Source organism: Microcaecilia unicolor, chromosome 2 (assembly GCF_901765095.1).
Source record: "Microcaecilia unicolor chromosome 2, aMicUni1.1, whole genome shotgun sequence".
Lineage (NCBI taxonomy): Eukaryota > Metazoa > Chordata > Amphibia > Gymnophiona > Siphonopidae > Microcaecilia > Microcaecilia unicolor.
This window is the reverse complement of record NC_044032.1, coordinates 233,976,779-234,001,788: the sequence shown is the minus strand read 5'-3', so window position 1 is coordinate 234,001,788 and position 25,010 is coordinate 233,976,779. Positions and strand designations below refer to the sequence as shown.

The 25,010-nt window shown below is 43.6% G+C and overlaps 1 protein-coding gene across 2 annotated transcripts in view; it reads left to right on the top strand.

The window, feature by feature from the left end:
- JAK2 (Janus kinase 2) overlaps positions 1-25,010 on the top strand; it is a 283,942-nt gene that overhangs the window by 133,870 nt on the left and 125,062 nt on the right. For both annotated transcript variants that reach the window (XM_030193799.1, XM_030193800.1), the window contains 3 exons: positions 1,071-1,190; positions 6,789-6,946; positions 21,975-22,086. In XM_030193799.1, coding sequence (XP_030049659.1) covers positions 1,071-1,190; positions 6,789-6,946; positions 21,975-22,086 — 390 coding nt within the window. The remainder of the gene's footprint in view (positions 1-1,070; positions 1,191-6,788; positions 6,947-21,974; positions 22,087-25,010) is intronic.

The following is a 25,010-nucleotide window of genomic DNA, read 5'->3' as shown; positions in this document are numbered from 1 at the left end:
TGTGCCACAGTAGTTTGAGCGGTTTGTAGTTTTTTCAGAAGACCACATTTGATGCCTGCATAGATAGAATTATAGTAATCAAATTTTGTTATGACTAAGGATTGGACTATGGTGCAAAAGACTGATTTAGTAGAGAAGAGTCTGAATCGCTTGAGTTTCCATAATGTGTTAAAAACACTTAAAGACTACTTTAAAGACCTGATTTTCTAGTGAGAGAAATTGGTCAGTTGTGATTCCAAGGATTTTCATTGTGGAATCAAGGAGATATATAGTGCTATCAATTTTGAAATTTTTGAGAGACATGGGATGATGAAGGTTGGTTACAATACGGAATTTAGTTTTTTCTGTGTTGAGTTGGATGCCCAGGATTCCATCAGTGTGATACCTAATTTGATTGTATGAGTTATTTCATGTATTTCTTTGGTAAATGGAATATATATTACGTAAAGGAGAGAGGTGTAAGTGAAGGCTTTTGGCATGTATCTCAACAGAAAGATCAGGAATAAATTTAGAACAAAAAAAATAGTTGATAATAGAGCACATTGTGATTAATACAAGCAGAGAAGAGGGACAAATCTCCATGAATACAAGAGCAGCAACCAAACAATGGAGATTACCAAGGATCAGGGTGTAGCCAAAGTTATTAAAACTTTCAATAAACAAGTTGACATAAAATGAATTACTTGACCTTCAGGGAGGACTCAACACGGGCTGTATTTCAGTGGTAGTGCCTGCTTCAGGAGTCCAATATACACAGATATCAAAGGGAAGCAAACACAGCTTTGCCCCCTTAGAAATATTTCTATAACTATCTATATGTCAGTTGTTTCATACATCTCCACTGTTCGGTTGCAGAGCACATTGTTGACATGAAAAATTGTTAAAATTGCTTTGCTGTTGCTGTTCTCATCTTGCACTGAATGTATCAAAATATTTAATCTGACATTATAGTGCTTTTTTGTGCAAACATGGGTAGAATTTATTTATAACATTATATACAGATACTTAAATAATAGTTTTGTTTTATATTTGCATTAATTGAACTAATTAGATAACCATCACTTTTGTAGGATTTGCAGACTTACTGTGATTTTCCAGATATTATTGATGCCAGCATTAAGCAAGCAAGTAAAGATGGCTCCACTGAATCTAGAGTGGTTACTATTAATAAACAAGACAGCAAGACTCTGGTAAGCTTGCACTGATTAATGATATTGTAGGGTCTGTTTATGAAATGCTTAGAATAAGTGATCACCTCCTAAAAGTGAATAATACAAGTGAAGTATTTTATATTCAATTTGTAACTGCATTTAAAGTGTTGTGCACTAAACCGCTAACACGTTTAGAAGTTTACTACTTAAAGAAAATTCCAATCCATCTCAGTAAATGAAATGCAGATTTAGTTGCCTTAATTGTAATTTAAAATTAAATTTTTCTGTGGAATTATATGAGCATTTTGAAAGCTTTTAACACAGGTGAAAACAAAGGTTTATGCATACATTTCTGCTTCTCTGAGAACAAGCAGGCCTTCGTATTCTCACAGCTGGGTGACATTATCTGACGGAACCTGGTGTGGGCACTGACTAGCGAGACAGAACTTTCTAGTAGCATCCCACTGCATATTCGCTGGTGCATTTCTACCCACCGCGCATGCACAGGTCTCTATCTCATTTTTTCACATGTTTTATGTTCTCACAGGTCATGTATCTCTTTCACAGTGCCTTCCCATGCGGGTATTTTTTTTTCCTTTTTTTATGCTATTACTTTTGATTCTTAGTTTTTTCGACTCTTCAAGTTCCTCTATTTTTTGCAAGCTGCTAGGCCCATTTAGGCCAGAGCATCACCTCAGTTTGAAACCTGCCTCTTTTTAGTTCACAATTGAGGAGTTTAATTTGGCCATGATTCTTTTCTCAATGTCCAAGAAGACCCCCAATGGCTTCAAGAAGAATGCTCAATGTAATCGGGTGATTTCTATGTTGTACCCGCACTCTTGGTGCATCAGGTGCCTTGGGTCTGACCATGAGCCTAACTCTTGTTCTCTCTGTTTAAAAATGCAGTTGAGGACACAGAGGGCATGGCAAGTCCAGCAGGAGAAACCTTTTGGCTCCTTGAAGGCCAGTACATCTTCATTGGCACCGGAAGCATCAACCTTGATGGCTTCCAAGACTTCAACATCCACTGGGAGTGCACCGGCATCGAGAAGGTCTCCACCTCTCTTGGCACTGATGCTTTCAAAGGCTGCCTTTCTCCTGGCTCCCCCGTCTTTGCCAATGCCTTCCTTCAATGAGTGGTTCCGAACATGCGCAGGGAGGAGCTAGTGTAGAGGCTTCAGTTGCAAACTGCTCAAGCATTGAGGGCACTTGCACGAGCTGCGGATCAGCCCCAGATTCTTCCTGAGGCTCAGCCCATGCCTGTACAGAGATCCTCTTCACCGGCACTTCAAAGGATGTTGACATTGACACATACAGTACCACTCTCTACATTGGGGGAGGAAGCTTCCCTGGAGTCGGAGAGTAGGGCTGTACCTCGGCACTCTTCATGGCATGCACATAGTTCCACTGAGCTGACACAAGCATAGACTCATTCAACCAGGTCCGAGTATGGTGAAGAGTCTGAGTGGGGACCGTTCATGGGACTGAGAGGAGGACCTACACTACTTCTGGACAAGTCACTTAATCCTTCATTGCCCAGGTACAAAATAAGTACCAGTATATAATATGTAAACTGCTGTGATTGTAACCACAGAAAGGTTGTATATCAAGTCCCATTCCCTTTCCCCCTTCCCTTTCTTGGAGGAGTCTTATGGGATTCCCTCTGATCCCTCTTCAGCTCATAAGAGATGTAAATATCCATCTGAGGGTCTTTCACTGGTTTTGTTAAGAAGCTAGCTTCTTCCATCTCATTTAAATTAGGTAGGTACAGAGGAAGAGCCTAGGGCAGAAATGTTAACTATCCTAGACTGAGTCTACTTCTAAGGAAGGGGTCACAGTACCATTGTACCATACACTTAAAGATGCACTGATTAAGAATTGAGAATCTCCCCTCTCAGTGCAGGTTGCACCTAAGAAGGTGGATATGCATTTTTGTATCCAGAAGCTCCTGGATTCGAGAGGGTCCAGCTGCTTCACCACTCAGGTGATCAGATCCGCCTTCAAACGAGTTAGGAATTTCAGAACTCATGCCTCGGCACCCCCAGTTACAGAGGCTCGGACATTGGACTTATTTGGGAGAAAAGCTTCTCAGGCCTCAATGCTTATTGCCCACATCCAGTCCTACCAGCTCTTGGCCAGGGGCATGTACAATTCTTTTGATATACCATCCAGACTCTGCCATGGATGTGGGGATGTGCAGACTCTCATAGCTGCATGTCTCTGACCTAGAACCAGCAGTTCAGGAAAGGTTGGCAGATGTTCCTTGCCCAGGTGATAACCTGTTTGGAGGTAAGGTAGAGGAGGTTGCGGACTTCATCAAGAAACATACAGATACCATCCAAACTCTGTCATGACATCCGTCAGCTGCAGCCTTCTCTTCCAGGAGGTATTTGAGTGGGCCTAGGCGGTGACCCTACTACTCTTGAGATGTAGGTTTCCACCACCACCTCGCTCTGCCCAGAACCCCCAGGCCCAGTGTTCTCATCCTCGCCTGTCCCACCCACAGAAGCCCCAGCCAGCTCCCCAATTAAAGCAAGGGATGAGCTTTTGACTGGCTCCAGGAGAGCATAGCCATGCTCAAAGTGACCGTCCTGGACAGCTTGCCAGTAAGGGGGAGGAGGCTGAATTTTTACCAACACTGGTAGCCCCTTGTAACCTCCAAGTGGTAGGTTCTTCAAATAGTCCATTTCTGTTACACCCTGCATTGGCATCAAAGACCACCAGATTGCCTACTGAGAGCTTTGTACATCAGCTCTCAGCATAAGATTGTACTTCCAGAGGAAATCTCTGCCCTTGTACAGGCCAATGCAGTCAAAGGGATTCTATTCCAGGTACTTCCTTTGCCCAAAAAAAGATAGGGGGGGGGGCGTCCTATCCTAGACATAAGAGCCCTGAACAAATTCTTGGTCAAAGAGAAGTTCAAGATGGTTTCCCTGGTCACCCTTCTCCCCATGATTAAGGAAAACGATAGGCTATGCTCTCTGGACTTGAAGGATGCCTATACCCATATTTTGATACTTCCTGGTCAAGGAGGTATCTCAGATTTCGGATAGGGAAACACCACTGCCAGTACCTCATTCTTCCATTTGGCATCACATCAGCTCCAGTCCAAGGGTATTCAAGTGTCTAGCAGTATTAGCAGTGTATATGTGTGTTTCCTTGTCTGGACGATTGGCTGGTCAAGAGCACATCGCAAGAAGGCGCGTCAGTCAGTATGCCTAACTATTAGGGTGTTGAAGCTTCCATGGTTTCTTATAAACTACCCCAAACACCTTCTTCCAGTCCAGCGATTGAAGTACATAGTACCCTGTTCAGTACATTGCAGGCTCAGGCTTTTCTCTCACAAGCGAGAGCAAACATCTTGACAGCACTAGCCTCGCAGGTCCACAGCAGCATGCAGGTCACAGCTCTGCAAATATTGAGTGGCCTCACCAGTGCTTGTCACTCCCATGACACAGCTCCACTTGAGAATGGCCCAGTGGACCCTAGTTTCCCAGTGGTCTCAGACAGCTGGAAATCTAGTGGCTGCAGTCCAGATTCTGCCAGAGTTAACTCATGCCCATCTTTGGTGGACAATTTGATCGAGTTTAACTGTGGGATTAACATACCAAATTCCACCTTCTCAGAAGGTGTTGACAACAGATTCATCCAACCATGGATGGGGAGCTCATGTAGATGGGCTTCATACCCAGGGATTCAGTTGGTTTCAGGTAAGGGTCACTGCATCACTTTGTTAGCTGCCAGTTAAGCTGCAATTATTGAATGACTTGTTTTGAATCTTTTTGGGAGATTGTTATGCTCTTGAATTTCTTTTTATGAAAATTGACAAAAAATATGTTTATGATGGAGAGGGGTTTTTGGTCAATAACTAAACTGGTCACCATAGGATTTTTCCTCTGACCCATGAGTATTCCACAGGTCTGAGTTATCCGGTGACGTCTGAGACCTTTCCCCCCTACCATTGTTAATTTAGCGAATTAGAGGTCCACTTGGTGTTGTCATAATACCATTTCACCCACACTTTTACCCATAAGGAGCAGAGGCATTCTTGGTGGGTAAAGTATGTGTGAAATGGTATTATGTGCATGCTTTTATCTGCATACACTGGGCAATTATTTTTTAAGCATATAATTCCAAAGACAAAATTAAAGATTTAAGAACGTAAGTTGCCTTACTGGGTCACAGCAAAGGTCCATCTAGCCCAGTATCCTGTTTCCAACAGTAGCCAATCAAGTCACAACTCCTGGTAAAGTCCCAAAGAGTGGCAAGATTTTATACAGTGGCTTTCCCTAGGTCTACATTAATAACAATTTATGCACTTTTCCTCCAGGAATTTGTCCAAACCATTTTTAAATCCAGTTACATTAACTGCTTTTACCACTTGCTCCAGCAATGAATTCCAGAGCTTAACTATATGATGAGTGAAAAAATATTTTCCCTAATTATTCAAAATGTGGTACTGTGATTTTTCCAAAGTATGCATGCTATATGCTGTAATTTCCAAGGGAGAAGTATGCATGTACTTCTTTGAAAATTAGTGCGGCTCATGTACATACTGGCTGCACAAGTTAAGTTGTTACAGAATCATCCTCTGTGCAGCAGTTGGATGCAGAAGATGATTCTAGAGAACTAAAAAGTAACTCTTGAAAACATCTTCCAAGTTGACCCTTCCATAATTTTTTTTGGATGTTTAGTTTACCAGGAACTTGTTAGACAAAAAGGTTCCCCCCTCTCCCACATCTTATTAACTTTTGTGGTTGTATCTGTTCCACCCTGGGGAAGAAGAGATTCTTTCTTAGTGTTTCCTTAGCACCCATAAAATGTGAGTGAATTTAGTTATCTTGGACCTTGAGTATTTCCTTGATAAAAGGAAAATATGGAGAGAGCAATTTTCAAAGGGATTTACCTTTGCACTTTAATAGGGATAGCTTTTGTTAGTTTGGAGTAACAAGAAGAACAGATAGATAACTGTTTAACTTGCTATCTTCAAGTGCAGTTAGAAGAGCACACATATTCCACAGTGTGTGTACTTTTGCTGCAGAAATAAGAGGAGATGCAGGCACATGAACTGGTGTCGTCTCCTTGATGGCCTTTTGTATAGAGCTCTCCTTTTATTCAGGAAATCCTTAAAGGCTCTTCTGAATGTGCACAGATATTCATGTGCTAGCCAGACATCCCTCCCCTCATTTCAGTCTAAATGTTTCTGTGATAGGTGTTCTTCATAAACAGGTGCATAAATCAGTTACACAATCCTGCCGGACTGAGAAAGTTGCTGCTAAGCTATAGACTAAGTGAAGGGAAGTATCTTCCACAATATGTGGAAGGTATACCTACATTTTCAAACCTTTTCTAGGCTGGACTCCAAAAGAGGTGCTCTGTCCCAGCCCTCTAAATGAATTTAGCAACTTTTATGGCCGATTTATTCAGCAACATTGCTTTTTAAAAAAATTCTGAGGCGCTAAGTCAATGACCCAGGGCATTGTATAGATGATTTCCTTAACATGTTTCTGTCATTTAGATTGCTGATGTTCTAACTGAAAATTTTCCATAAACCATAATGTATGATATTCATGTGGCTTAAGTAAGGCTATGCATGTCTAAGTACATTACTTTGTTAATCTTTCAACTTTTTTCTAGGAAGTTGAGTTTCCTTCATTGAGAGAAGCCCTTTCTTTTGTATCATTAATTGATGGGTATTATAGATTAACAGCAGATGCACACCATTTCCTCTGTAAAGAAGTAGCATCTCCTAGGTTGCTCCAAAACATTCAGAGCTACTGCCATGGTCCAGTGTTGTAAGTAGTTTTTATATTTTTAAGAACTTAAGTATCATTTTAATGGTTGAGTTACAGCTCTAAAAACCCTATTCAGTTTTTAAAATACTATAATTCTGATTTTATCTAATTGTATTGTCTGAATGATAGGAATTTGTGCTGGATAATGTGGATTTATATGCTTAGATTTCAGGAGTCTGAAAGATCATACATACATGAAGCCTTTAATATATTTAGAGGCCCTTTTACTAAACCTTCACATGCATTAAGTGCCACGTGGCCCATAGGTGTAAAATAGGATATGCAGCATTTATCACGCTCTAATGTCCATTATAGCACACCAAGCTTTAGTAAAAGGGCCTGTTAGTGTTTCGTATTGGATTAGATTGGCAGAAACAGAAATAGACAAATGTGTGTGTAACTTATCACCAGTAACTAACATTGGGTAGGCATTTAAGAGTCTCACAATTGCAAATTAAAATGAAGATAGCCAGACATTGCTCTAACCTTATGCACACGCGTAAATTCAATAATATATCACATGTGATTGGAAAAGGAATGCTAGGAAAAAAAAGTGTATTCGGCAGTTCTCTGGTTTAATATAAAATATATGGAGTTCCTTGCTAAACTGTTTAAACACTTGTACATTTTTCACCACCTGCTGTGTAAAACATAAAATTAAAAAACCATTAAAGTAGGAATAGGTTTCATTGACCTACACAACATACGCAACAATTTGAACATGAAAGAGCAATTATAGAAATTTTCAAAAAGTAATAAAAACAAAAGTTGGTGGAAGCCCATTTAGTAGCACAACAGCCATAAGTCATTTAGGATAAATGTACCCCTAACTTTGCACAGAAGGGTGGTGCAGTTTTTGCACACTTCTTGGCAGAATAGCTCAAGCTCTTTCAAGTTAACTGAGAATTGTCTGTGGACTGTAGTCTTCAAGTCTTGCCACAGAATTTTTAATGGATTCAGGTCTGGACTTGGAGGACATTCACTTGTCTTGATGAGCCACTCCATTGTTGCTTTTGCGTTTTGCTTTGTACTAAGGATCATTGGGTTGCTGGAAGATGAAATTCTCCCCTCTCTCAGGTCTGGCATACTGGAACAGGGTCTCCTTTAGGATCTGCCTGTTCTTTGCAGCAGCCATCTTTCAGTTGATCTTTGGTAGCCTCACTAGTACATAAGTACATAAGTAGTGCCATACTGGGAAAGACCAAAGGTCCATCTAGCCCAGCATCCTGTCACCGACAGTGGCCAATCCAGGTCAAGGGCACCTGGCACGCTCCCCAAACGTAAAAACATTCCAGACAAGTTATACCTAAAAATGCGGAATTTTTCCAAGTCCATTTAATAGCAAAATTTCTCTACAGAGTGATGCTGCTACCATACTTTACTGAAGAGATGACATTAGCTGGGTTATATGTTGCTTTAGCATTGAGACCAGAAAGTTCCACAAAACTTTCTCCCGTGGACATGCATTGTCACATGAGTGTTTGCAAATACTATGCAGCACATCATATGCCTTTTCTTCAGCAGTGGCTTTCTTTTGCCACCATTCCATGAAGGTAAAGGAAGTCATTAGAACCAAAAAACAATCATTCAGAAAGTGGAGCAGAGAACCGACTGAAAGTAACAAGATAAAACATAAGGAATGCCAAGCCAAATGCAAAGCGGAGATGAGGAGGGCAAAAAAGGACTTTGAAAAAAAGTTAGCGTTAGAAGCGAAAATACATAGTAAAAACTTTTTTAGATACATTAAAAGCAGGAAGCCAGCTAAAGAATCAGTTGGGCCGCTGGACGAAAATGGTGTTAAAGGGGCGATCAGGGAAGACCGAGCCCTAGCAGAGAAATTAAATTAATTCTTTGCTTCGGTCTTCACCGAGGAGGATTTGGGAGGGACACCGGTGCCAGAAGACGTATTTGAAGCGGGCGAGTCGGAGAAACTAAACGAATTCTCTGTAAACTTGGAGGATGTAATGGGTCAGTTCTGCAAACTGAAGAGTAGTAAATCGCCAGGACCTGATGGTATTCATCCCAGAGTATTAATAGAACTGAAAAATGAACTTGTAGAGCTACTGTTAGTAATATGCAAACTATCCGTAAAATCGAGTGTGGTACCGGAAGACTGGAGGGTAGCCAATGTTACGCCGATTTTTAAAATGGGTTCCAGAGGAGATCCGGGAAATTATAGACCGGTGAGTCTGACGTCAGTACCGGGCAAAATGGTAGAGGCTATTATCAAGAATAAAATTACAGAGCACGTACAAAAACATGGGCTGATGAAACAAAGTCAGCATTTTTTTGAGGGGGTGAACAAGCATGCGGACAATGGGGAGCCGGTGGATATTGTGTATCTGGATTTTCAAAAGGCGTTTGACAAAGTGCCTCATGAAAGACTCCTGAGGAAACTGCAGAGTCATGGGATCGGAGGTAGGGTATTACTGTGGATTAAGAGCTGGTTGAAAGATAGGAAGCAAAGAGTAGGGTTGAATGGTCAGTATTCTCAGTGAAGAAGAGTAGTTAGTGGGGTCCCGCAGGGGTCTGTGTTGGGACCGCTGCTTTTTAATATATTTATAAATGACCTAGAGATGGGAGTAACTAGTGAGGTAATTAAATTCGCAGATGACACAAAATTATTCAGGGTCGCCAAGTCACAGGAGGAGTGTGAAAGATTACAGGAGGACCTCGTGAGACTGGGGGATTGGGCGTCCAAGTGGCAAATGAAGTTCAATGTTGACAAATGCAAAGTGATGCATGTGGGTAAGAGGAACTCGAATTACAGCTATGTCATGCAAGGTTCCGCGTTAGGAGTTACGGACCTAGAAAGGGATCTGGGAGTCATCGTTGATAAGACGTTAAAAGCGTCTGCCCAGTGTGCTGCCGCAGCTAAGAAAGCACACAGAATGTTGAGTATTATTAGGAAAGGGATGGAAAACAAATATGAGGATGTTATAATGCCGTTGTATCGCTCCATGGTGCGACCGCACCTCGAGTATTGTGTCCAATTCTGGTCGCCACATCTCAAAAAAGATATAAAGGAATTAGAAAAGGTGCAGAGAAGGGCGACGAAAATGATAAAGGGAATGGAACGACTTCCCTATGAGGAAAGGCTGAGAAGGTTAGGGCTCTTCAGCTTGGAGAAAAGGCGGCTGAGGAGTGATATGATAGAAGTCTACAAGATAATGAGCGGAGTAGAGCAGACAGATGTGAAGCGTTTGTTTACACTTTCAAACAACAACAAAACCAGGGGACACAAGATGAAGCTAGAATATGGTAGATTTGAAACAAATAGGTTTTTTTTTTTCACTCAGCGTGTAGTTAGACTCTGGAACTCATTGCTGGAGGTTGTAGTGACAGCAGCTGGCCTTACGGAATTTAAAGGGGGTTTGGACAGATTCCTGAGGGAAAAGTCCATTGAGCATTATTAATTTTTTTTTTTTTTGGGGGGGGGGGGGTGTTTGCTGGGTTCTTGAAGCCTGGATTGGCCGCTGTCGGAGACAGGATGCTGGGCTTGATGGACCCTTGTCTTTTCCCAGTATGGCGGTGCTTATGCGCTTATGTGCCATGTTTGTGGAGTAATCTTGGAATTACTCCGACATGCGTATGTCATGTGACACACGCACTAGGGCCCCCTTTCCAGCTCATACACTTAGGGGCCCAATCTTATGCATTGGTGTCCTCCCCTTCCACTGCAATCCGGTACCTCTCCTCTTCTCTTAAATTAAATCTGTGCAGTGCCGGCACCCTCAGCAATAGCAGGCTGCTTGAGGAAATCCTGGGGCCTTCCTTCAGCTGCATCCCGCCCTTGCTGAAGGAAGGCTGTGGGATTGACTGAAGCAGCCTGCTATTGCTGAGGGCACTGAAAGAAGAACGTAAGAGAAGAGGAGAGGTACCAGATGGGGGGAGGACAAAGAGGGAGGCGTACAAAACCCCAACCTTGGCTGACTTCTAATATCCGATACCTACATTCCTGTACCTGCTCCGCCGAACGCCTCTGGCGGAAATCTCGGGCCCTTGCTGATTTCTTACACTTTAAGTTCATGCTGACCTCCTTCCAATCTGCTCTTTTACGTGCCAAACAGGATTATTATATCCAACTGACCAACTCTCTTGGCTCTAATCCTCGACTTCTCTTCACCACATTGAACTCTCTCCTCAAGGTGCCCCCTCCCCCAACTCCCCCTTCATTATCTCCTCAGACCCTTGCTGAATTCTTTCACAACAAGGTTCAAAAGATAAACCTTGCTTTCTCTACCTCACCACCTCTCCCTCCACTAGTCCGTCCCCCTCTCTCCTTCCCCTCATTCCCTTTCCTCCTTTCCTGAAGTTACTATTGAGGAAACTACACTTCTCCTTTCTTCCTCAAAATGTACCACCTGTTCCTCTGATCCCATTCCCACCCACCTTCTTAATGCCATCTCTCCTACTCTTATTCCTTTTATCTGTCACATTCTCAACCTCTCACTTTCCACTGCGACTGTCCCTGCTGCCTTTAAACATGCTGTGGTCACACCTCTCCTTAAGAAGCCTTCACTTGACCCTACTTGTCCCTCTAATTACCGACCCATCTCCCTCCTTCTTTTTCTCTCCAAATTACTTGAGCGTGCTGTTCACCGCCGCTGCCTTGATTTTCTCTCCTCACATGCTATTCTTGACCCATTACAATCTGGTTTTCGCCCTCTCCACTCAACCGAAACTGCGCTTACTAAAGTCTCCAATGACCTATTACTGGCTAAATCCAGAGGTCAGTATTCCATCCTCATTCTTCTTGATCTTTCCGCTGCTTTTGACACTGTCGATCACAGCATACTTCTCGATACCCTGTCCTCACTTGGATTCCAGGGCTCTGTCCTTTCCTGGTTCTCTTCCTACCTCTCCCTCCGCACCTTTAGTGTTCACTCTGGTGGATCCTCTTCTACTTCTATCCCTCAGCCTGTCGGCGTACCTCAGGGTTCTGTTCTTGGTCCCCTCCTCTTTTCTATCTACACTTCTTCCCTTGGTTCATTAATCTCATCCCATGGCTTTTCCTACCATCTCTATGCTGATGACTCCCAAATCTACCTTTCTACCCCTGATATCTCACCTTGCATCCAAACCAAAGTTTCAGCGTGCTTGTCTGACATTGCTGTCTGGATGTCTCAACGCCACCTGAAATTAAATATGACCAAAACCGAGCTTCTCATTTTCCCCCCCAAACCCACCTCCCAGCTCCCCCGGTTTTCTATTTCTGTTGATGGCTCTCTCATTCTCCCTGTCTCCTCAGCTCGAAACCTTGGGGTCATCTTTGACTCTTCTCTCTCCTTCTCTGCTCATATCCAGCAGACCGCCAAGACCTGTCGTTTCTTTCTTTACAACATCCGTAAAATCCGCCCCTTTCTTTCCGAGCACTCTACCAAAACCCTCATCCACACCCTTGTCACCTCTCGTTTAGACTACTGCAATCTGCTTCTTGCTGGCCTCCCACTTAGTCACCTCTCCCCTCTCCAGTCGGTTCAAAACTCTGCTGCCCGTCTCATCTTCCGCCAGGGTCGCTTTACTCATACTACCCCTCTCCTCAAGACCCTTCACTGGCTCCCTATCCGTTTTCGCATCCTGTTCAAACTTCTTCTACTAACCTATAAATGTATTCACTCTGCTGCTCCCCAGTATCTCTCCACACTCGTCCTTCTCTACACCCCTTCCCGTGCACTCCGCTCCATGGATAAATCCTTCTTATCTGTTCCCTTCTCCACTACTGCCAACTCCAGACTTCGCGCCTTCTATCTCGCTGCACCCTACGCCTGGAATAAACTTCCTGAGCCCCTACGTCTTGCCCCATCCTTGGCCACCTTTAAATCTAGACTGAAAGCCCACCTCTTTAACATTGCTTTTGACTCGTAACCACTCGCCTCCACCTACCCTCCTCTCTTCCTTCCCGTTCACATTAATTGATTTGATTTGCTTACTTTATTTATTTTTTGTCTATTAGATTGTAAGCTCTTTGAGCAGGGACTGTCTTTCTTCTATGTTTGTGCAGCGCTGCGTATGCCTTGTAGCGCTACAGAAATGCTAAATAGTAGTAGTAGTAGTAGTAGTAGAGGTGCTGCATCATTGAGGGGGGGGGAGGAGGAACACAGATACTGCCTCATGGTGGAAGCAAGGAGGGATTAGAGGTACTACATCTGGGGGGGGGGAGGGAGGGAGAGAGATGTTGCATGGGAGTCAGTGAGGAAGGCAGATGCTTCATCATTGGGGGGGGCAAGAAGGGACACAAATGCTGCATCATGAGGAGTCAAGGAATGAAACAGGTGCTGCATCGTTGGGGGGGGGGGGGTCAAGGAGGGAGAGAGGTCCTGCATCATGGGGGAGGGATGAGGGACACAGGTGCAGCATCATTGGGGGGGGGAGCAAGGTGAGAGATGCTGAACAGGGATGTCAGGGAAGAGATCCACTGTGGAGGTGAGAGAGAGGGGGTGCAGAGAGGGAAAGAGGTGCTAGATTTGGGTGAGGGGGGGACAAGAAAAGAAAAGTGCCCAGGACCTGTGGGGAAAGAAACAGAAAGAGTGCTGGTTCTGCAAAGGGGGAGACAGGACAGAGCAGGAGCAAGGAAAGAGGGGAACACTTGCTGGACCCATGTGGGGGGGGGGGGGTTTGCAGAATTTATTTATTTATTTATTGCATTTGTATCCCACATTTTCCCACCTATTTGCGGGCTCAGTGTGGCTTACAATAAGACATGAATAATAGAAATACATTTGTTACAACTAGGTTATGGATTACATTGAACAGAGTTGTGCGAGACATTCGAATATCATTGGGAATATAACAATGGGACATCAACATAGAAACATTAGAAGGAGACAATGGGAAAAAAGGGCATTGTTAGACACCAAGACATATGGTGTACATAGTTCCGTGAATAAATGTATGATTGACTGGATAACGGGATGAGGGATCAGAAGTGGATGTGTATTGCATTGGTGAACAGTGAGTGTGGTCTCTATGTGTTTTGGCTCTTTCCGTAAGTTTGTTCAAACAGGTTAGTCTTCAGTAGTTTACGGAAGGAGGCTTGTTCGTTAATCATTCTTAGGTTGCGCGGTAATGTATTCCAAGACTGCATGCTCATGTAGGAAAAGGTTGACGCGTGTAGCGTCTTGTATTTCAGGCCCTTGCAAGTTGGGTAGTGAAGGTTGAGGTGAGTTCGGGATGATCTTTTAGCGTTTCTGGGTGGTAGGTCTATTAAATCAGACATGTATGCTGGGGCTTCACCGTAAATGATCTTATGGACTAATGTGCAAACTTTAAAAGTAACGCGGTCCTTGAGTGGAAGCCAATGTAGTTTCTCTCGTAGTGATTTTGCCCTTTCATATCTAGGTTTTCCGAAGATGAGCCTGGCTGCTGTGTTCTGGGCTGTTTGAAGTTTCCTCAGTATTTGCTCTTTGCAGCCTGCATATAATGAGTTGCAGTAATCCAAGTGGCTAAGGACGAGGGATTGCACTAGGCTGCTGAAGACGAATCTTGGAAAGAATGGTCTTATCCTTTTCAATTTCCACATGCAGAAGAACATCTTCTTGGTTATGTTGTTTGCGTGGGTTTCGAGTGTTAGGTGGCGGTCGATAGTCACTCCAAGGATTTTTAGCGTTTCTGAGATTGGGAGTTTTAGATTTGGTGTGTTTATCACGTTGAATTCAGTTGTGTTGTATTGGAAGGTGAGTATCAGGCATTGGGTTTTTTCTGCGTTTAGTTTCAGGCGGAATGCATCTGCCTATGTGTTCATGATGTGTAGACTTTGATTGATTTCGTTGGAGATTTCTTTGGTGTTTTGTTTGAATGGGATGTATATTGTCACATCATCGGCGTATATATACGGGTTGAGGTTATGGTTTGATAGGAGTTTTGCTAAAGGGATCATCATTAGGTTGAATATAGTTGGTGAGAGAGGTGATCCTTGTGGGACTCCACATTCAGGTATCCATGCCTTGGACGTGGTTGAATTTGATGTGACTTGATACGAGCGCAGGGTTAAGAACCCCTTGAACCAGTTCAGGACATTTCCTCCGATGCCAAAGTATTCAAGTATGTGTAGTAGGATTCCATGGTCAACCATGTCGAAGGCGCTTGACATGTCAAATTGTAGGAGGAGTATATTGTTGCCGGTTGCAATTATTTGTTTGAATTTGGTCATAAGGGTGACTAATACTGTTTCTGTGCTATGATTCGAACGGAATCCTGATTGGGCATCATGCAGTATTGAATGTTTGTCTAGATAGTTTGTGAGTTGTTTAGTTACCATACCTTCGGTTATCTTGGTTATTAGTGGTATGGATGCTATTGGCCTGTAGTTGGTTATTTCGCTCGTGTTTTTCTTTGTATCTTTAGGAATTGGTGGGAAGGAGGGAAGAGAGGGAGACATGCAGGCTGGTTGAGAGAGAGACAGGGGGGAAGAGAGAGAGATGCTGGCTCATTGGGGGGGGGGGGTGGAAATAGGGACACAGAAGAGTTATTTTGGGCAGGGCAAGAATAAGGACAGAGAGATGGGTGATGTTGGGTCAGATAGATAAGGGAGAAGATGGATGGGTGGACATCGAGAGAAAAGAAATGCCAAATGGACAAGGAGACTCTGGCAAGACAGTTAAAAGAAGAAAGAGGAAAACTAGAGACTAGGACCAGCGCAATAAGGAAAATTAAATGACCAGTAAAGGTAGAAATAAATTATATCTTCTATTTACTGATTGGAATATATCAGTTTTTGGAATGTGCATCTGCCAGAACTAGTTTGATATGGCTGGGGCCTGTGAGAAAAATCTCACTCATTGGCCTTCAATTTCTAGCATTGCAGTGGTAAATCTCCAGCACTGGAATGGGCCACCCTTGGCGTCTTTGTACTCCTATCTCAGCCTGTGTCTGTGTTGTTGTTTTTTTTTTTTAAGCACTCTTAAGGCTCAGAGTGACCTTCCTTTGCAGGTTCCTTAATTCATGACTAATGATTTTGAAGGGATAGCCTGAATGAGGCAGTCTCTTGGTGATCCAGTTTGTTTCCATTTTATGATGATTGACTTGGCTGTGTTCCAAGGGATATTCAAACATTGAAATTTTATTGTAGCCTTTCCTCCAATCAACCTGTGAATAGCTTTTTCCTGGAGCTCTTTTGGCAGCTTTATGTTTTTGGCATGTTCAGACTGTTGCTTCGGATAAAACAACTTTTTTCTTTATCCAGGCGTATTCAAATCATCTCAACTAATGTGTTTGAAGAGCTTTATTTAACATGTGAGCTTTGTCAAGATGATATTCAGAACTGGAGCTAATTTGGGTTTGATGTGACAAGGGATGTGAAAACTTATCTAGTCTATACCGAATACTGACCTGGAGGGTTTTCTTCATACCAGCCCATCCCCTTATTTTGTCTTTTCCACAGGGTTGGCTAGAAGATTACCTGCAGCCCAGCCTGCAGCAAGGGAAAACAAAGTGCAGTTCTCTGAGCCACAGCAAGGCGCATGGCCCTGCTATGTTCCCACTGCCTCCTTCGGCATGGACGGCTCATAGGCCCCACACTTACTTTTTCCGTTTTAACTTCTTCAGCAGCAGTGTGGCCTTTATGTATGTTCTGCAGGTGACCCATGGTTCTGATTCTCAGGAGCACTCAGCCTACTGGCGCATGCCTGAATGTTCAGTAGGGTAATCCATTCCTGATCAAGACTTTTTGATTTCTTTTTAATTATTTTGAATATTTCTTTGTTCTGTCTACTTGAAAGCGTAATTAAAGTATGTTGCATAGATCAGTGAAACAAACTCCTACTTCAGTACCTTTTGAACTGTATTTTTTTAGTTAACAGAATGTGAAAAATGTATAAGGGTCTGAAGACTTTAGGCATTTGCGTGTGTTTAGGCAATTTCCTGTTCTTAAGTGATGTAGCAAACATTTATCAGAGACTGAACTACTTTTTCTTTTATGATGTTCATAGTGCAAGTACAAGGAAAACTATTTAAAATTAAACTATACCTTCTGTATGCTGTACACCATTTTAAAAGTATGCCCAGCAAACAGTAAATTTGCCCAGTGCCATTTAAGAACCCTGTTGGGTTAAAATCTTTTTAGTCACCTGGCCGGGCGGGTGGTCTGGGTCCGAGGCAGTGACATTGCAGCATTACCAGGAAGGTCAGGGTTGGGGGTCAGGATCAGGGCTGGTGTGACTTCAGGCTTGCGGCTGAGTGGGACTGTGTTTGGGGCTGAGTTGGGCAGGATCGGGCTGCTTCAGTTGAGGGTTGCTGCAGGTGTACTGTGGTGATGGGCAGTGCTGGGCTTGTGTGTGAGCAGCAGCGGAGGAGTCTGGCTGCGTTGGGCCTTCCTGTTCTGAGCCTGTATAGTTCACCTGCGTATGTGCAGAAATGACAGGATTTGAGTTCAAAAGGAACTGGCCCGATTTGGGAAGCTGGGTCGGTTCTGGTAGCAGAACACAGCTGTGGAAGTCTTAGAGGACGCTGTGGAGAGCCTTCCAGTTAGTTTGTTTCTTGGGCAAGAGATGCAGGCCTGTGATAGCGGTCTGCATATGTGCAATGGGGAGCAGAGGAGCCGGCACAAGGATGTCTGCATGTGCCTGTCAAGCTGGCTCATGGCAGAGTCGTTCAGTGGTTGCATGCTGGCTAAAAAAAAAGCATTCACTTCCATTTTTGAAAAAAAAAGGTATGAGAGGAGAAAAAAATTGAAAATGGGTCTTTAAATTATTTTAAACTAGTAAAAAAGGCCCTGAGTGTGAGGCAGATGTGTGCTGATCAGTTTGTGTATGTTTAGAGAAATTTTGGTGAAATTGATGAAATGTTAAGACCACCTGTGGTGTGAGTGAGCCAGAAGGATGCGTGTAGCTAAAATACTGAGTCCACAGTAATTTTAAGGCTCTAGGCTGTTTGTTTTGGGTGGGCGCTGTTGTTAGTGTAAGGACATGTCTGGGTGCATGTGCAATGTTTTATGAGGAACAGCTGTTTATGGGTTTTGTGGTTTGTGGAGGTGTGGTTAGCAAACATTTTAATGTCTGAGCTTTGGCTTAGAGAAACTTTAAAGGATCTGTAAGGGTAATGTTTCAAGTATGATGTGACAGTGAATTGGGAATTTGTGTGATTTTTTTTTTTTTTTTTTTTTAAGGGTTGATATTGTGGGTTAGGGATTAATTTATTCCCTTGTAATTAATTTGTAACTCTGGGACAGCCACTTCAGCAAGAGTCTCACAAATTATTCATGAGATTTGGCTGGTTCATTTGAGCTGTTGTGACACAAATTTCATTACAGATACTGCATTAATCGGCTTCTGTTGCACATGAGATCATTTTTGTTGACATTCTGAGCTTGCTGTTTCCAGCAATTATGGACAATGTCAGGGAAACTTTGAAAATTGACTTAGTGAGATTTTTAACTGATATAGTGTTTCACCTCTTTTTTTTTTTCTTTTTACATGCATACCTTACTTTGTTCCCATTAATGTTACTTTTATCTGACTTACATTAAATACAATATACATAATATGTGAACTTCTCATACAGTTCTTTAGTGTAAATACATCCTGCCTTGGTTTAGGATTAACTTTCTATTGTTAGGTCTTAGCATTTCCTCCTTATATTTTCTTTCTTTCTGGGCAGGTATTTAGGCATTTGGCTATAAACAGGGACCAATTTTACTAAAGCTATTCATCCTGCTGTTCTTGGAGAACACTCATTACAGATCAGCAAGCTTTGCTTTCCAGGCCCCCATTAAGAAGCGAAATTGGTGAGCTAGCATATGCGCATAGCCCCTGCAGCAACATAAAAACCACTGCCTAAGGATGTCATAGTCCTACCCTAAATATGCTGGGGTAAATCCGGGGCCAATGGGACTACTAGCTCTAAGCACTGAAAAGGAGTTCTTCTGATGGGCGGATCCTTAACATTGAGAGACAAACCATAGACCCCTGCACCTTGAAGGGTGGGAGCATCCAACTCTTTCGAAAGCACAGAGTTGAGCATCGGAGGTGATTGAATTGCTGTGATGCCTGGTTGCGTGTATTAGCTCAGTGTTTCCCAAGTCTGGTCCTGGAGTACCCCTTGCCAGTCAGGTTTTCAGGATACCCACAATGAATATGCGTGAAAGCAATCTGAATATAATGGAGGCAGTGTATAGAAACCAAGTTTATGCATATTCATTGTGGATATCCTAAAAACCTGACTGGCAAAGGGTACTCCAGTACTGGACTTGGGAAACACTGTGCTAGCTCACAGCCCTAGGTTGATTTTTCCTTCTAATAGCTCCATAAGTATATAAATATGTGTGTTGCCACACTGGGGACAGACTGAAGGTTCATCAAGCCCAGTATCCTGTTTCCAACAGTGGCCAATCCAGGTCACAAGTATCTGGCAAGATCCCAAAACAGTACAATAGATTTTATGCTGCTTATCGTAGAAATAAGCAGTGGATATTCCCAAGTCCATTTTAATAATGGCTTATGGATTTTTCTTTTAGGAAGCTATCCAAACCTTTTATAAACCCCGCTAAGCTAACTGCTTTTACAACATTCTCTGGCAACGAATTCCAGAGTTTAATTACACGTATTTTCTCCAATTTGTTTTAAATGTACTACTTTGTAGCTTCATTTCATGCCCCCTAGTCCGAGGGCTAGATGCACTAAACTTCACAGAAGAGCCCTTCCCTTACCGATACCTTAGCGAATCGGTAAGGGAAGGGCATGCATGAAGGAAATCGCATGCAAATGAGCTGCTCACTGTTAGCTCATTTGCACGTGATTTCCTTGGAAGCCAGTCGGCCAGCTGGACATGCGCAGAGCAGCCAATCGTTATACTGGCTGCTCTGCGCATGCCAAAGATGGCTTCACATTAAAAAAAAAAAAAAAAAAAAAAAAGGTCGTCCCTGACGAGCACTGGACTCTTTTTTTTTTTTTTTTTTTTTTTTTTTTTCCTACAGATTTTTTGATGGGCGTCCTTCTTGGATGCATTTTTCTTACGACCACCGCCGGAGAGAATCGGGACGTGCGAGGACGTCCAGCTGAAACTATTTGGACGTCCCTTTCGATTATGCCCCTCCTCCAGGTCTCTCTCTCAGCCAATCACAGCGCGTTTAGCTGTCACTGGTGTCAGCTAAACGCCTGTGATTGGCTGAGACCTGGAGGGGCATAATCGAAAGGGACGTCCAAATAGTTTGATTTGGACATCCTCGCATGTCCTGATCCCCGATTCATTAAAAGAATTACAGGCTGATTACTGCTGCTGAGCCCGAGCTCCTCCAGTCCTCATTACTGGTTCAGCAAACCCCTCTCAACAGCACCATAGCTTGGCCCGCCTTTTTGTTTTTGAGTGAAGGACGTCCATATTAGGCACTTTAGAAGGACGTCCCTGACTAGCACTTGGACGTTTTTTTTTTTCCAGATTGTCGTCCTTCTCAGACGTGTTTTGGAGCTAGCTATAGGTGTTGTTCGGCCCTGCAAGAATTTTCCGGGGAGGTTTGAGCAGGAAAATAGCCACACAAAAAAAAGACATCTGTAAGGTTTGTACGTTTTTTGGGTTTTTTTTCCTTCCGATTCCCTCACAGCAGCCCCAATGAGAGGTGCAGACCTCCCGTTAGGTTTTCCACGGTAAGGGGATCGGAAAACGGAAGTGCATCGCATACACATTATAATACTAATTTGCTCATTTGCATTCCGTTTTCATTAGCTGCTACTGTGACAGGAAAATGGCTCGGAGAACCCTTTTGTGCATGTCCCGGTTTACTACTTGTGCGTTAAACTGACTAGAACCAGCTTAAAAACCACGTTGCTGGCTCGTTAAGTTTAGTGCATCTAGCCTCTAGTATTTTTGGAAAGAGTACACAAGCGATTCACTTCTACTCATTCCACTCATTATTTTATGTACCTTTATCATATCTCCCCTCAGCTGTCTTTTCTCCAAGCTGAAGAGCTCTTGCTGTTTCAGCCTTTCCTCATAGAGAAGTTGTCTCATCCCCTTTATCATTTTTGTTGCCCTTCTCTGTACCTTTTCTAATTCCACTGTATCTTTTTGGAGATGCGGTGACCAGAATTGCACACAGTATTCAAGGTGCAGTCGCACCATGGAGCAATACAAAGACATTTATAACATCCTCGTTTTTATTTTCCATTCCTTTCATAATAATACCTAACATTCTATTTGCTTTCTTTGCAGCTGCAGCACACTGAGCAGAGGGTTTCAAAGTATCGTCAACGATGACTCCTAGATCTTTTTCCTGGTCATTGAGTCCTAACGCGGAATCTTGCATCGGGTTCCTTTTTCCCACATGCATCACTTTGCACTTGCTCACATTAAACATCTGCCATTTAGATGCCCAGTCTCGTAAGGTCGTCTTGCAATTTTTCACAATCCTCTTGCGGTTTAACAACTTTGAATAACTTTGTGTTGTCAGCAAATTTAATTACTTCACTAGTTCTTCCCATGTCTAGATCATTTATAAATATGTTAAAAATTTGCGGTCCCAACACAGATCCCTGCGGAACCCCACTATCTACTCTTCTCCATTGAGAATACTGACCATTTAACCCTACTCCCTGTTTTCTATCCTTTAACTAGTTTTTAATACACAATAGAACACTACCTGGCTGGCTGTGCGCTAGTGCTGACACAGCCCATTCACTTTGCTTTTGGTTCATGATCATGGTCCTGGAAGAGTTGTGGCTTTTGATGTTTGCGGCATAAGGGACAGATCCTTGATAAAGCCACAGGGCAAAACATGGCTGTTTATTCTTAAAGAGATACTAAAGAGCACCATTAAAAAGTTCACACTTGTAAAGTTTAAATTTCTATGAGTGCTGTTACTACAGTTTGATAAAAGACGAATGACAAGTGAGCATGTAAAGCTTAGAGCAGTGAAAGCTTGGAGTTGTGCTGCCAAGGTCTGTGAGTAATGGATTAAACTTCATTTGGACCCTGAGTGGGTGTGGACACCTTTGATTTTTGTGAGTCACCCATCATCCTCTGGATGTTGGCCTGCATTTGCCACAGTTACTGTTCAACTGTTATAACCATTATTTCAATTTTTTTTTTTTATTAACAGGATGGAATTTGCCATATCTAAGCTGAAGAAGGCAGGTAATCAGAAGGGCCTTTATGTTCTTCGGTGCAGTCCTAAAGAGTTTAATAAGTACTTCCTCACTTTTGCTGTGGAGGTTAGTAGTATCATACTTGAACAATAGCATGCTCTGTGACAAAGTACATGCCTGTATGATACCAGTTTCTTTGGCATTAAACAGAATATTTTAAAAAGACTTTGCGACCTAAAAAAGTGATGGATTGTTGAGCAGTGTTCTTCTTCTCACCAAAAGCAATGTTGGTCATCTACTCCCATCACCTCTAGCGAAATATAATAATTTATAGCATTAGCATCCCAGTGGAGTGGCCCAAATGTGTCAACTAGGTGGAAAATGATAGATATTCATGAGTACGTGCAGATGAGCAGAATTAGGTAAGGCAAAGAGAATGTGACATAGGACAGCACATGGAGAGGAGAGCAGTGATGAGAATAGGCTGGAGGTACAGATGGAGAATGTGAGCAACTTACCAATAACAAGAGTAGCTGGGAATAGAGGGTATTGTTAATAGTCAATTAATGTCATTGTTGGCAAAGTATGATATTTTACGTTATTCCCAATCTGGTTTTAGAACTGGTTTCAGTACAAAAATCATCCTCGCTACATTACTTTCTAACACCAGGGAGTAGAGGAGTGTGGTAGCTGTGTTAGTCCACTCTTAAGGTTATCAATAGAAATCAAACAAAATAAAACATGGAAAAGAAAATAAGATGATACCTTTTTTTATTGGACATAACTTAATACATTTCTTGATTAGCTTTCGAAGGTTGCCCTTCTTCGGCAGATCAGAAATCTATTTATTTTGTTTATTTTGTTTGATTTCTATTGATAACATCAGGGAGAAATTTGCTTGGGTTGATGAGTACTGCTCTTCCAGTTTGACTTATCAAGTGCTTTCAACTTAATTGATCATGATATCTTATTGAACATCATGAGTGTATATGGAATAACTGGCACAGCCTTGAATTGGTTCAAGGGATTCCTTTCTGCTAGGAGATACCGGTCAAGAAAGAGGGAGAACTGTCTCAGGAATGCTCTCCATCTTGTGATGTCCTACAGGGTTCACCACTGTCTCCTTCACTATTGAATATTTTGGTGATCTCATTGGCTTTAAGGCTTTGGGTTTCCATCCTTATATTTATGCTGATTATATCACCTCCTATATTCCATTTGGGGAGGAATTAAATTAGATTATCGCTATTAGTCAGGGGTTAAGTTGTCTGGAATCTTGGGCACTATTGGTTAGATTAAAAATTAATACAGATAAGACCAAATTTCTTCTGAGTGGTCACCCACATCGGAATAGTTCCATTAAGGAACGTTCAACTGATAATATAATTTATCAATTGGAGTCTCAGTTGAAGATCTTGGGTGTAACTTTAGATAGTAATTTAACATTTGAACCGCACGTACAGTTATTGACTATTAAAATATTTAATTTGCTTTAGAAGTTAAGGCGAATAAGATTTTGCTTTGATTCTAAAGTGTTTCGATTGATTGTTGCTTATAGGACATTTAGATTATTGCAGTGTCATATATGTTGGCTGCAATGCAATGATTCATCGGAAGTTAAAGATGCCGCAAAGCACTGCTGCAAGAATGATCTGCAGGGAATCTAAGTTTCTCCGAGGACAAGCAGGCTGCTTGTTCTCACTGATGGGTGACGTCCACGGCAGCCCCTCCAATCGGAATCTTCACTAGCAAAGTCCTTTGCTAGCCCTCGCGCGCCCGCGCGCACCGCGCATGCGCGGCCGTCTTCCCGCCCGAAACCGGCTCGAGCCGGCCAGTCTTCTTTTGTCCGCACTCGGTACGGTCGTATTTTTCGCCGTGTCGAGCCCCGGAGAGTCGACCTCGCGCGTCCATTTTGTTGAACGTGTTTTTTCTTCGGAAAAGCTTTCCTTGTACTCGGGAAGTGCTCCGGAACCCCTCCACCGGGTTTCGTTTCAATCCTCCCCGTATTTCCAGCTTTTGGCCCCGATAAGTTTTCTTTCGTCGTCGGGGTAGGCCTCTTTTCGGCCTCGGTCGAGATTTTCTCCCTCTAAAGTTTTTGGTGCTCTTTTTCCGTCATTTCGGACTTTGATTTCGCCGGCGTGATTTTTCCGCCCATGACATCGAAGCCTTCCAGCGGCTTCAAGAAGTGCACCCAGTGCGCCCGGGTTATCTCGCTCACTGATCGACACTCGTCGTGTCTTCAGTGTCTGGGGGCCGAGCACCGCCCTCAGAACTGTAGTCTGTGTTCCCTGCTTCAAAGGCGGACTCAGGTAGCGAGACTAGCCCAGTGGAACGTTTTGTTCTCGGGCTCTTCGTCGGCATCGGCACCGGGATCTTCGAGTGCATCGACGTCGTCAGCGTCCAGACCATCTTCCTCGGCCGCCCTTGCATCGAGTGCATCGAGGCATCGGGCCTCTGCATCGGCGCCGAGACATCGGATAGCTGCATCGACGTCGGTGGTACCGGGACCCTCGTCTGCTGATGTCGTCGGACGGTGGTGCATCGTCAGGAGTGCAGGTGAGGGCTGTCCATTCCCCTGCTGGTGGCGGTGAGCCTTCGGGTGGGTCTCCTCCCACCCTGAGGGCTCCTGCGGTACAGCCCCCCCGAGACCGACCTTCTTCGGCCTCGGCCCCGAGGAAGCGACGGATGGATTCTACGGCCTCCTCGTCGGTGCCGGGGAGCTCCGGTGACATGCTTCGGAAGAAGTCGAAGAAGCATCGACACCGGTCTCCTCCCCGCGTCGGCACCGAGAGCTCTGGGTCGCCGAGGGATTCGGCACCCAGCAGGCATCGGCACCGAGAGGACCGCTCACCCTCTGTCCAAGAGGTGTCGATGCGCTCCACTCTGGACAGCCCGGAACAGCCTCCTCGCCCGGAACAGGTCCTGACGTCGACGCCTGCATCGACCTCACAGCCTTTCTCTGCAGCCGCTCTAAACGAGAGCCTCCGGGCCGTTCTCCCAGAGATTCTGGGAGAGCTGTTGCGCCCTACCCCTCCGGTACCGGCGGTGCT